Genomic DNA, 12,572 nt, shown 5'->3' with positions numbered 1-12,572 from the left:
AGAATCTGAGCCCAGGCTCAGGAGAGACTTCTTGCCACATCCTTAGCAGGGAAAAGATCCCATTTTCCATAACTACTAAGTTTCCTTTGGTGTCTGGCTTTTATGGCAATTAAAGTGAAAATGAACAGAACTTTCAAATGGGACTAATAGGGCTTTTTGTTATTTTTTTTTGTCTTTCCAAAGTAGTTTCTACAGCTTCTAGAAACAGATCTTACCTGTCTCCCCAGGTAAGAGATACTTAAAACGAATGGCTAGATTTGTTCTGTAGAGGCTTGGAGGAGGGGAAAGCTGATGAAAGGCAGGAGATTAATATCATGACTCCCAGCAAAGCAAACTGACAGACCTTTCGCAGCTGGACGGGGGACTGAGCTCTGTGGTCAGAAAGAACTGGGTGGCCCAGCCCGGACCCACAGTGCTAACGCAAAGCAGTGCACAGACATAGCCAGGACAGGAAAACACAGATGAAGGGTTTGCTGGCAACGGAAACCAGGTATTTCCTAATGTCTGTGTACATGAGGGGCTACCTCAGTGTTTTGATCAGGAGATGATGCAGTAATAAGCTCAGGATCAGGAAAAGGAACAGTAAGAAGGCCAGGCACCCCTTACTTCTGACCCTGCAGGAAGTGTTCATGGCTGCCAGGGCGGTCCTTGTGCACCTCCCCTGCAGCCCCTGCAGGTTTAAAAGCATACCAGGGAGCTTACAGATAGACTCTAGCATAGAGTTTGAATGATGTAGTCTTTTTCTTGAGGGAAGGGGTGATGTCCAAACAGAAATGTCCTCTTCACTGTAACTCTTCGCTGTAACTGTAACCCTGTGTACATCACCTTTAACAATAATAATAATAGTAACAAAATTAAAAATGTATTTATTCTCCCAAGTGAACTGGGACAGAAGGCCTTGCCGACTAGGGACGGAGGCCTACGACACTGCGATAAGGTGCAGACATGCTCGGCTGGATTCCTGTGCTCAGGAGCCTGTGCTGCCATTCAGAGGACAGCACGGCGCAGGCAGGAGCAGGCAGGAAGATGGTGCAGGGCAAAGCCTCGGGGAACAGTGCCCGACCCCCCTCTCATCAGTACTCCGAAACGAGACATTTGAAGGTAGTGAACAATACGGGCTTCAGTGACCAAGGACACTTCTGACGGAGGACGGCCCACGGCCCACACCCTGACCAGAGGAAAAGGCCTGGCCTCGATGTTGAGGGTTGGGAAGAAACAGAGAAACAGCTTCATCACTTCGGGGCACCGCTGACCTAGCCCAGAAGAAAGCAGCACAGGGCCGGGCTGACTGGCGTGGCCAGAGCGGAGGTCAGGTCAGGTGGGACCAGGTTGCCAAGAGCCCTGAGCCCTGCATCTAGTACATCTAGCCAAGCAGCGCAGGGACACGTAGGGAGCCCAGGGGACTCCCAGTTGAGATGCTCAAATCTACAATTCTGTGCATCACACGGGGACCCTTGGACATTTGATTCAATTGTAGGAGTGTGTGTATGTGTGTGTCAGTCGTGGGCTTGAACTCAGGGCCTTGATGCTGTTCATGAGTTTTTTTGCTCAAGGTTAGTGCTTTACCAGTTGAGCTACAGCTTTAGCTCTGGCCTGCTGATAGTTGTTTACTGGAGATAAGAGTCTCAGGGATTTTCAGGCTTAGGTTGGCCTCAAAATGCAATCCTCAAATCTCAGTCTCCTATGGTTCCAGGTGTACACCATTGTACCCACCTTAATCATAGTTTTAAGACTATGTGGGCTGGGAATGTGGCTTCATGGTAGAGTGCTTGCCTAGCATGCATGAAACCCTGGTTTTGATTCCTCAGTACCACATAAACAGAAAAAGCCAAAATGGTGCTGTGGCCCAAGTGGTAGAGTGCTAGCTAGCCTTGAGCAAAAAAGCAGCTCAGGGACAGTGTCTAGGCCATGAGTTCAGGCCCTAGGACTGGCAAAAAAGAGAAAGAAAGAAAAAGAGAGAGAGAGAGAGAGAGAGAGGGAGAAAGGGAGAGAGAAAGAAAGAATATGCATCCTTCTAGATAAGGCTTGAAAACCTCCCTGTAGCTGGGCGCCTGTGGCTCACACCTTTAATCCTAGCTACTCAGGAGGCTGAGGTCTGAGGGGCACCATTCAAAGACAGCCCTGGCAGAAAAGTCTGTGAGACTCATCTCCAATTAACCATCAGAAACTGGAAGTGGCTGTGGCTCAAGTGGTAGAGCACTCGCTTTGAGCTGAAGAGCTCAGGGATAGCGCCCAGGCCCAGAGTTCAAGCCCCATGACCGACAGAAAAAAAAAGAAAAGAAAGGAAAAAAAAAAAAAGGAAAATAAAATCCTTGACCACTGCACATCACGATCCATGTACATGTGAGAAAAGCCTCAGAAGTGCGACATGGCACCCCTCCAAGTCCTTTGAGGGTGCATGGTGAGTCCTGAGGTTTAAACTCTGGGCCTGGTAACTGGTAGGCAGGTACTATTTCACTGATCCAATAGCCTCAGCCCCTTTTGTTTAGTTTACTTTTCAAATAGGGCTTTCTGCATTTGGCTGGGGCCATACTTGGGTGGACTGCAGTCTTGTTCCTGAGAGCTGAGAGAGCAGGAGTGTGCCACTATGCCCTGCCTTCACTCCTATTCTCAAACAATGGACACTGCACTCTGATGATAACCGGACACTCTTTCTAACAAAAAATAATGGCAATGAAGATATTAAAGGCATCGCTTAGTGAAATTATTCCTGTGTTTGAAAAAATGTTTACCAAATGAGGAAAGGTTCATGAACACTTATTTCTATATTAGTGACTTAAAATAGTGGAGCTATTTTTGGTTCTCCCAGAGATGAATCTAATTGTGAAATCAGTGCTTCCTCAGCCTATGGTTATCAGAAGCCCTGGAGCCAAAGCCGAACAATGAGGGAGTGTCAGGGCCTAGAAGCAAAGTGGAAGCTGACTTTCTGCACAGTGCTAGAACCCTTGAGGCAGCGTTACTGGCAGACAAGGCACCACAGGAGGTTTGGGTGAAGTGAAGAGGGGAGGACAGGGACTCACAGCGGAGAAAGCCGTCACGTGGGTGAGTGGGCCCAGGGGCCGCTGCGCATTCCCAGGACCCTGAAAATTCTATGTAGATGCATTGCTTAAGAACCATGTTCTCAAGGGGAGCAACACCTACAACGGCATCAGAAGCCATTCTAGAACTGTTAGCTAGGTATGACAGCCGAGAGCTTCATCTGGCTCCTCGCTGTAGCCTTAAAATTCTCCTGAGGACACAAACAAACTAGGTTTAGATGAGGAAGGCACATGTTTGTACTTAAATTTTTTTCTTTCTTTATTGTGAAAGTACTGTACAGAGGGGTTACAATTACATGGGCAAGATAATGCGTACATTTCTTATCAAGCATTGTTGCCTCCTCCTTTGCTTCCCCTTCCTATCCATTCCCATCTTAATTTAAAATTTTTTTACTACTTTTTTTGTCTTTTCTTTTTTGGTACTGGGGATTGAACTCAGGATGTTCAGCCCTTAAAACCTATTTTTAAAAAAATTAATAATGAAGTGCTAGGAGTGTAGTTCAGTGGTAAAGTGCACGCCTAGCAAGTGCAAGGCAGTGGCTCAATCCCCAGTACCGACCCACCTTCCTACCCAGCAACCTACCTACCTACCTACATTCATGCCCACCTACACACACACACACACACACACACACACACGCACACACACACGCACGCACACACACACACATAGTGAACACCTAGTAAGTGCAAGGCAGTGGGCTCAATCCCCAGTACCTACCCACCTTCCTACCCAGCAACCTACCTACCTACCTACCTACATTCATACATGCCCACCTACACACACACACACACACACACACACAGTGAACACCTATAGTAAGTGCAAGGCACTAGGCTCAATCCCCAGTACCTACCCACCTTCCTACCCAGCAACCTACCTACCTACCTACCTACATTCATGCCCACCTACACACACACACACACACACACACACACACACACACACACACACACACACACACACACACACACACACACACAGTGAACACCTAGTAAGTGCAAGGCACTAGGCTCAATCCCCAGTACCTACCCACCTTCCTACCCAGCAACCTACCTACCTGTATACATATATACCTACCTACACACATATACACACATGTGTGTATACGCATGTACACATGCATGCAGGCAAGTTTGTACTTATAAACAAAGGCACAATTAACTGGATATTTTACTTAGCTCAAAATCTCTTAAGGTATTAAGAAAATATTAAGCATAAGTGACTTTTTAGTTTTGAAACCGTCTTTTGCTGACGGAGCCAGGCAGCCTTTTTTATAGTATATCTTTTAGAACAGAGAAGTAGTAACTATTCGGAAAGTAGAACAGTCCTGGGGTCAAGACATGTGTTTACTTGGCAAAGGCTCTACTCCTGAGCTATACTCCTAGCTCAGACAGTGAATTTTCAACCACCATTAATTTAACTGAGAAGACAATTTAAATTTAAAATACATATACATAATACATATAATTCCTATTGCTTTCTCACTCTGTAGTGGGAAAAGACACTGGGTATGAACTTGAGAAATGACTACTCTCTTTAGTTCTGATGTCATTAATTCCATAATCAAGTAACTTCCTGTACCAGCAATCCATGCTTTACTATTAGCTCTGGTAGCTAGATGTTTTTTTTTGGTTGGTCGTGAGGCCTGAACTCTGGGCCTGGGCGCTGTCCCTCGGCTCTTCAGCTCAAGGCTAGCACTACCACTTGAGCACGTGAGCCCCATTTCTGGCTTTTTCTGCTTATGTGGTGCTGAGGAATTGAACCCAAGGCCCCATGCATGCAAGGCGAGCGCTCTACCACTGAGCCACCTTCCCAGCCCCAAGTAGTAGCTGGTTTTTTTAAAACTGTATTTTAAGTTACACTAAAGTCTGTGTAACACAAAACTGCCATTTTAGTCCTTTGTAAAATAGACAACTCAAAGCACTACATTGCAAATGTTGTATTCTGTTACCCCCCCGCCCCCCACTTGTCATTTCTAAACAGATAAGTAAGCAATCCTGTATCATCTGGTTAAGAGAAAGTTAAGAAGCAAAATCAGTGTGTGTGGGCTGCTGTGCGGTCAATCAAGTGGTCTGGTTAAAATAAACAGAATGGCTATGGGGCCAATGCCTTATTGTTGTATTTTTGCATAAAAAAAAATTCTGGATACTTTATAAAGAAGTGACTCACAAAGGAAACCAGCAAGGTGACAATTGTAGAAAGCGTTTCACAGAGGTCTACTTTCACATATATTTTGTTACCTATTTTGCTGTTATTTTTGCACTGTCTTCCTGAAAGTTGCTAGAAAACAAAGGGTGTAATTGGAACCCAAAGGCCAACTTGAAAAACAACATTAGAGCAGAGAAAAGACAGATGGCTCAGTATTATCACAAGGTAAGCAGGCGCAGAGCGCAGGCGCAGAGTGCAGAGCCAGCCCCTCCCCAAGCCTGTGGAGTCTGCGGAAGCCCCTGCCCCACCCCTTCCCGCAGCCCCCAGAGTCTGGCCTGCTCCTCCCAGCTGGCCAGGTGACTTTGGTGAGGGGCCATCCTCTCACCATGCCTTTCATCTTTTCTCCTTCACGCCACTTTAAAAAACTAATTAAAGAAAGAAAAATGGTCATCTTTGACTTTTTTTTTGGCAACTTAATATCTTAAAGATTTTAGTACTTCCTGTCCATGCTTTAAATTGTTTTCTCTTTCTGCTACACTGTTTCAGAGAATTAAAAAATATATATAATAAGGGGAAGAAACAGTGATACATGCTATATTTTATTCTCTAGATATATGAGGAGAAAAACAGGATTTCTCATTGTGATATGCTTAATGTTGTTTTCACTGTAATTCCTGGAATGAGAAATAAAAGCACTGAGTCCTGCACTGTATGGTGAAGGCATGCAATTTAACTTCTTCAACTATAAACATTATCATGGTTATGTCATTTTGTTCAACATAAACACATAAATATCACTAGCAATGGTTAAAAATACATATTAATAAAAAATTTCCCTCATTTGCAACAAAAGAAAGCTTACAGACACAAAACATTGTTTGTACATATATTAGCTTTTACTTTGATTTACCTCTGCGATCTCTATCCTTTTGGCCAGATCATCCAGAGAGAGACAGCTGTCATCGGCAGGCAGGCTCTCCGGGAGTGTATAGGACGCCTCTTCAGGAGAAAGGTCTTGAAGGAGATCAGAGTCGTCGTCTTGGTTATCCTCATAGGAAACAGAATCCTCGGTGTCTTTTAAGCACCCCAAGAGGCTGTTCAAATAGTCTTCGGTTTCCTTATTGACTTGGTCATCCTCACCCCCCTTGTCCTCTGGGACCATGCACACTTCTGGAAGCTGAGCACTTAAGTCATATATTTTCTTATTTTGACAAGGTGCATTCTCAGAGCCAGTCTCTGAGGCACTCTGACTCTGTGGTGATTTTCCATCGCCGTCTGCCTGATCAGACTCCTGCAGTTCATTTAGTGCATTGTTCTCCAGCGGAGCCCTGGACGACACCTCAGAAGCACCCTGAAGTGGCAGGTGGAGTTCTGGTCTCCGAGCCTGTGAAACTAGGCTAGGAGGGGCGTGGTCGCAGCCTGGGAGGCCCAGCAGCTTTATCAACGACTCACTAGGTGGCTCTTCCTCAGGGCCAGCAGCAATGGCCCCCCCTTTGGCCAGTTCTGGGTGGTCTTCTGTGTGAGCCGCCTGCAGGGAGCCAGCATGGGCAGCGGCCGCCCAGGGAACATCTGGCCCTGACCTGCTGCCTGCCGACGCTGCCGCTGCGGCCTGGGTGTGGCGCTCCAGCGTGGCTTCCTGGCTGCACAGCGGCTCCTCCGTGTGGCCCTTTCCTGTAGTCACTGGGAGGCCCTGGGCCTGGGCCTGGGCGTCCACTGGATTGCAGCCAGGGCTACTCTCCCGCAGAGCCTTCTCATGCTGCTTCTCTTGACGTGGTTCCAAGCCAGAACAAGTTTCACTCTCTAAAGATGATGAAAAATGAGTTGTTTAAAAATGCCAAACAGTGCTTTGTATAGAACAACAGGATAACAGTGATACTCTAACCTCTCATGAGAAAGTCTGTCATCAGGTGCACAGTGTACTGTAAAAGTATTTAGTAAAGTGTCAATTTAGTAAGAAGTACAAATTATTCAAAAGTATGTTAGCTTTAATTAATAACAACCTTCATTTCCATGAGTGTATTTACTGACCTTGTGCATTTAAATAAAGGTAGAAAAATTACTTTAATTATACATATTTGGTTTTTTTCTTTATAAGTTGTGGGACTTGAACTCAGGAGTTTGGCTGTCTCTGAGCTTTTTCGCTCAAGGCTAGTTAGTGCTCTACCATTCTAAGCCACAACACCACTTCTGGTTTTCTGGTGGTTTATTGGAGATAAGGCTAGTGTTCTACTACTTTGAGCCACAGAGCCATTTCTGGTTTTTTGGGTGGTTAAGTGGAGATAAAGAGTCTCATGGGGACTTTTCTATCCAAGCTGGCCTTGAACTGTGATCCTCACATCTCAGCCTCCTGAGTAGCTAGGTTCACAGGTGTGAGCCACTGGTACCTGGCTTTTTTTTTTTTTTTGTCAGTTGTGGGGCTTGAACTCTGGGTCTGGGCACTGTCCTTGGGCTCTTCAGCTCAAGGTGAGTGCTCTACCGCTTGAGCCATAGCACCACTTCCATTTTCTAGTAGTTTATTGAAGAGTCTCACAGACTTTTGTGCCCAGGCTGGCTTTGAACTGCAATCCTCAGATCTCCTGAGTAGCTAGTATTACAGGTGTGAACCACCAGCGCCCAGCTTGGTGCCTGGCTTTACATTTGATTTTTTACATAACCTTAACATAAAATGTAAGGAAAGTACTAATAAAGCTACTGAAGCTAAAAAGACAAAAGTAAATGATTTCAAATGGAAAACTTTTATGTAATACCCTTAAATGTATTTTCAAATTACTTGCAGTTTCTTAAACTGTAGCAAAAAAAAAAAAAAAGAAGTCTGGGCAAGAAGTAGAAACAGATTTGAATTTTGACACCTCTTTCAATTTTTATCTGTAAGATTAATATGTACTCTCCTCTCCCTTCCCTTAACCAGTTAAGAAATATCCCTGTAAATAATGACTGGCAATAGAACTGGCTGTAGGACAGCAGAGAAGCATGCTTCCTGGTGAGATCTGCTCATACCTGCTTCCTGGTGAGATCTGCTCACGCCTGCTTCCTAGTGAGATCAGCTCACACCTGCTTCCTACTGAGATCTGCTCACATCTGCTTCCTGGTGAGATCAGCTCACACCTGCTTCCTGGTGAGATCAGCTCACACCTGCTTCCTGGTGAGATCTGCTCACCCCTGCTTCCTGGTGAGATCTGCTCATGCCTGCTTCCTGGTGAGATCTGTTCATGCCTGCTTCCTGGTGAGATCTGCTCACGCCTGCTTCCTGGTGAGATCTGCTCACGCCTGCTTCCTGGTGAGATCTGCTCACGCCTGCTTCCTAGTGAGTTCTGCCCTCCAGCTTCCGGTGAGATCTGCTCACACCTGCTTCCTGGTGAGATCTGCTCACACCTGCTTCCTGGTGAGTTCTGCCCTCCAACTTCCCGGTGAGATCAGCTCACACCTGCTTCCTAATGAGATCTGCTCATACCTGCTTCCTAATGAGATCTGCTCATGCCTGCTTCCTAATGAGATCTGCTCATGCCTGCTTCCTGGTGGGATCTGCTCATGCCTGCTTCCTGGTGAGATCTGCTCATACCTGCCTCCTGGTGAGTTCTGCCCTCCAACTTCCCGGTGAGATCTGTTCATACCCACTTCCTGGTGAGCTCTGCTCACACCCCTTTCTTGGTGAGCTCTGCTCATACCCCTTTTCTGGTGAGATCTGCTCACGCCTGCTTCCTGGTGAGTTCTGCCCTCCAACTTCCCAGTGAGATCTGTTCACACCCACTTCCTGGTGAGCTCTGTTCGCACCCCTTTCCTGGTGAGCTCTGCCTCCTCCCTGGTGAGCTCAACTTTCTTCCACAGGCGTATTATTTAATTTACATAGTGGGCCAGAGGTGAAGATGGAGGATAAAGTAACATTCCATTTGGCTTTCCATTTATTTGTACTTTAATAGGGCATAACTGACCATCGAAGTCCATACCACACCAAAGGGAAAAACCAGCCTACTTCCCTCCCTCTCTTCCTCATCCCTTCCCTCCTTTGGATAATCACCTCATGTCTGAAAAACGGAGGGCATCCATTCAGTAGTGTGTTATTCCTCCCATACCCACTCAAAAATCACATAGGGTCAAGATATTGAGAAGTTACCTTCTGGGAGAGGCCTACGTTCCTCCTCTTGCCATCTAACAATCATACACACTTTCACTGCAGGCAAACCTCTGGACATTTCCCTCCCTGGGTACTCATTATCTGAGGAGGGCCACAGCCAGGTAGAAAAAGGGCAAGCCTTTCTCCCACAGATTCCTAAGGGTCCAATAGATGGCCATCAAAGCACATGAGAGGACTGGACGGGGAACGCTGTCCCACCTCAGGGTCAGTTACCCAAAAGACCACACATATCTCAGGAGGTGAATCCTACAGGCTCCGATTAACGCCCCCCCCCCCCCCCCCACACACAGGAGCACTGAGGCAGCCACAAGCACCAATCCAGATTGCTGCCTGGGTCCAAGCACAGAGAAGACCTCTGAATAAAAGAATATATTGGTGTTCACATGAACTATGGACGAAACAGGACCACGTGCTTGAAAACTGAAGCACAACTACTGAGTAGCTCTAAGCAATTCAAGTTACAGAATTTGTCTGGGAAACCACTATATGAGTAAAGGTGAGGCTACCACTAGAGCTATCCCAGGAATTGCCCTCGCAAGAACTCACGAGGTAACAGACTGACAGAAGCTTCATTAACACACTGGTCTGCTGCACCCTACAGTCAATACTAGCTATGGAAAAAGACCAGCATTCCAAACCACACCTGGAGAGTCATCTGTAGCACTGTCATTCCTTCTAAAGCTTGCTTCATCAGGCTGCGGGGAGAGGTCCTTTCCCAGCACTCAGTCCCACCCTCCTCAGGAGAAGAGGCACTACCAGATGTCTGGTCATCTCCACAGCTTACTCGGCTGCATTCAGTTACAAACAGAAGATCGAGCTGGGTTCCAGTTGTGAACCAACAACTTCCAAGTTAGTGCCTCAGCTTCCCCTGCCGGGCCATGCTACCACAGCAATGATGGGGCTGGGCAGCAACCAGTGATCTGCCTCAAATTCAGACCAAGAGCCCATGGCAGCATTCTCCTCAGCCTGTGCATCAAGGAGATGCAGCCACATCCAAACTAAGCAATTATTCTGGGATGCATGCCCCTGCCTTGGTTGTTATGAACCTGATTTTACTTTGGTTTTTGTATGAAAATGACTAGAAAAGAGACAAGAAGAATAGATCACGGTAGGGTTGATCTAAGGCAATATCCTTAACTTGATTCACAAGAGAAACATAGACACAGATTGGAAAACATGAAAAAGCAACTTTCTAAGAAGTAAGGGCTAACTGATGGCAGTCCCAGCACCTGATATATGGATCACTCATCAAACACCTGCTACTTCCTTCTGCAATGCTAGGCTCTAGGCCCAGGCCCAGAAAGCTCAAGAAACAGCAGAAAAAAAAATCACCCTAAAACATTTATTCATTTTTATTTCCAATGTATTTATAATAACATACATTTAGAAATGAGTTTCTAAGTCTTTTGACAGAAGATAAAAGATGGAATAAAATACATCATACATACTTTATAGTAGTGATATACAGATTAAAGGAAAGAGGTAAGCTGCTGTAGATAATTCCCAAGACAGAACTTTTAACTATCTAGATTTACAGAATAGATTTCTTGTGGTTAATACTTTTTTTTTTTTTTTGAGACAGCTCTTGCTATGCTGCCAAAACTCATAATCCTCTTGCCTCAACTGGGGCTGAAGGTGTGTGCAAACACAACAGCTGGGATTGAAGGTGTGTGCAAACACAACAGCTCTAGTAACTGTTTTTAGTTTAGTTTAGTTTTTTTTTTTCTAAAGCAGAGAAGACTGTTTAAATATACCAAATCCAGTTCAATTTCTGAGCATCTAATCTAATTTTTTCTGGGCCTGGGAACTGAACTCAGGTTTGATATGTGTCAAGTTCTTTACTGCTGAGCTTCATACTAGCAACTTTACAATATTTTCACCTTCTATCGGATACAAGAACCACTTACTAAACACATGGAAATAATTTTGTTTTTACAAGAATTCCATTCTTATACTATCTAAAAGTAAAACTATGCAACCTAAAAACTTTTTCTAGAAGTATATGTACAAAAACTTAAGTGCAGAAACAGTCCTCAGAGGCAATTCAGATGTGATGCATAAAATACAACAGAAATAGGTATCTTACCTTCCTTCGTACCTGACTCTTGGGCTGTGGCTCCTCTTTCCTTTGTATCTTCAGACACTGTTAGCTGTGTGGACCTTTCAAGGAACTTTTCTACAGCTGCGATCTAAAATGTTTTAAAACAAACTGACTTTTTTTGGGGGAAATAATTACATTATCTTTGAAAGCTAAAAATATCTTGAGAAATATTTATTTTTTAAAACAGCCCAGGCAACTGACATATGACACTAATATCTTCCCCCATATTTTTAAAAGAAACAATCTCTTACCTTATGTTTGGGTAAATGAGGGCTATAGAGAAAAAAATAGGAAAGAAAAAATTAAAAATAAAGAAGTACAGCATGCTTCCAAACAAATGTCACTGAAATGGCTATAAAAAAATACAGCTTCTCCAGATCTAATATTAGCCCAGAACATTTCCATTGCTGAAACACTACCACCAGCTTACATAGTTCAAAGTACAGCTAGCGACATGATAAGTTAATCTCATTACATAGCCAATGACAGCTAAAACCCCAATGAAGCTCCAAACTCTGAAATCCAGAAACAAAAAAAAGACTAACGTTTTGCTAATAAGATATTTAAAGACTACTTCACAGACATACATTTTTTTTTTTTTTTTTTTTTTTTTTTTTTTTTGTCGGTCGTGGGGCTTGAACTCTGGGCCTGGGCGCTGTCCCTCAGCTCTTCAGCTCAAGGCGAGCGCTCTACCACTTGAGCTACAGCGCCACTTCCGGTTTTCTGGGGGTTTATCGGAGATAGGAGTCTCACAGTCTTTCCTGCCCGGGCTGGCTTTGAACCGTGATCCTCAGATCTCAGCCTCCTGAGTAGCTAGGATTACAGGCGTGAGCCACCAGCGCCCGGCTAAGACATACATATTTTTAATTCCAGTCTGTATCACAGTCTAAACAGATTATGGCAAGAGAAAACTGTAAAGGAATTAGCCATGGAAACAGATTACCAGAAAAGTAACTTTTAATTATTAAATTTTAAGCAATACCTAACATAGGAAAGGTGTGAACAAAAATATTTGTATATTATAGAGCAAGGAACAATTCAAACATTTACTGACATTAGATCAGACAGAGAAATCTCTGTACACTTACATGAAGAACCTGCACAGCAATCAAACAGAGCAAAACACATGACATGTGACACACTGCATAG

At 44.7% G+C, this 12,572-nt stretch overlaps 1 protein-coding gene across 3 annotated transcripts in view; it reads right to left on the bottom strand.

Moving 5' to 3' along the window:
- The window catches only part of Cnst (consortin, connexin sorting protein), a 63,741-nt gene that overhangs the window by 8,972 nt on the left and 42,197 nt on the right, over nt 1-12,572 (bottom strand). For 2 of the 3 annotated variants that reach the window (XM_070023192.1, XM_070023190.1), the window contains exons 7-9: nt 11,675-11,696; nt 11,409-11,511; nt 6,101-6,990 (exon numbers count right to left, since the gene is read on the bottom strand). In XM_070023192.1, the coding sequence (XP_069879293.1) occupies nt 6,101-6,990; nt 11,409-11,511; nt 11,675-11,696 (1,015 nt within the window). The remainder of the gene's footprint in view (nt 1-6,100; nt 6,991-11,408; nt 11,512-11,674; nt 11,697-12,572) is intronic. The other variant, XM_070023191.1, reaches the window with a different exon arrangement.

The sequence above is a fragment of the Dipodomys merriami genome, unplaced genomic scaffold (genome assembly GCF_024711535.1).
Source record: "Dipodomys merriami isolate MVZ:Mamm:240054 unplaced genomic scaffold, mDipMer1.0.p SCAF_158, whole genome shotgun sequence".
Lineage (NCBI taxonomy): Eukaryota > Metazoa > Chordata > Mammalia > Rodentia > Heteromyidae > Dipodomys > Dipodomys merriami.
This window is presented reverse-complemented; position numbering and strand designations above follow the sequence as displayed.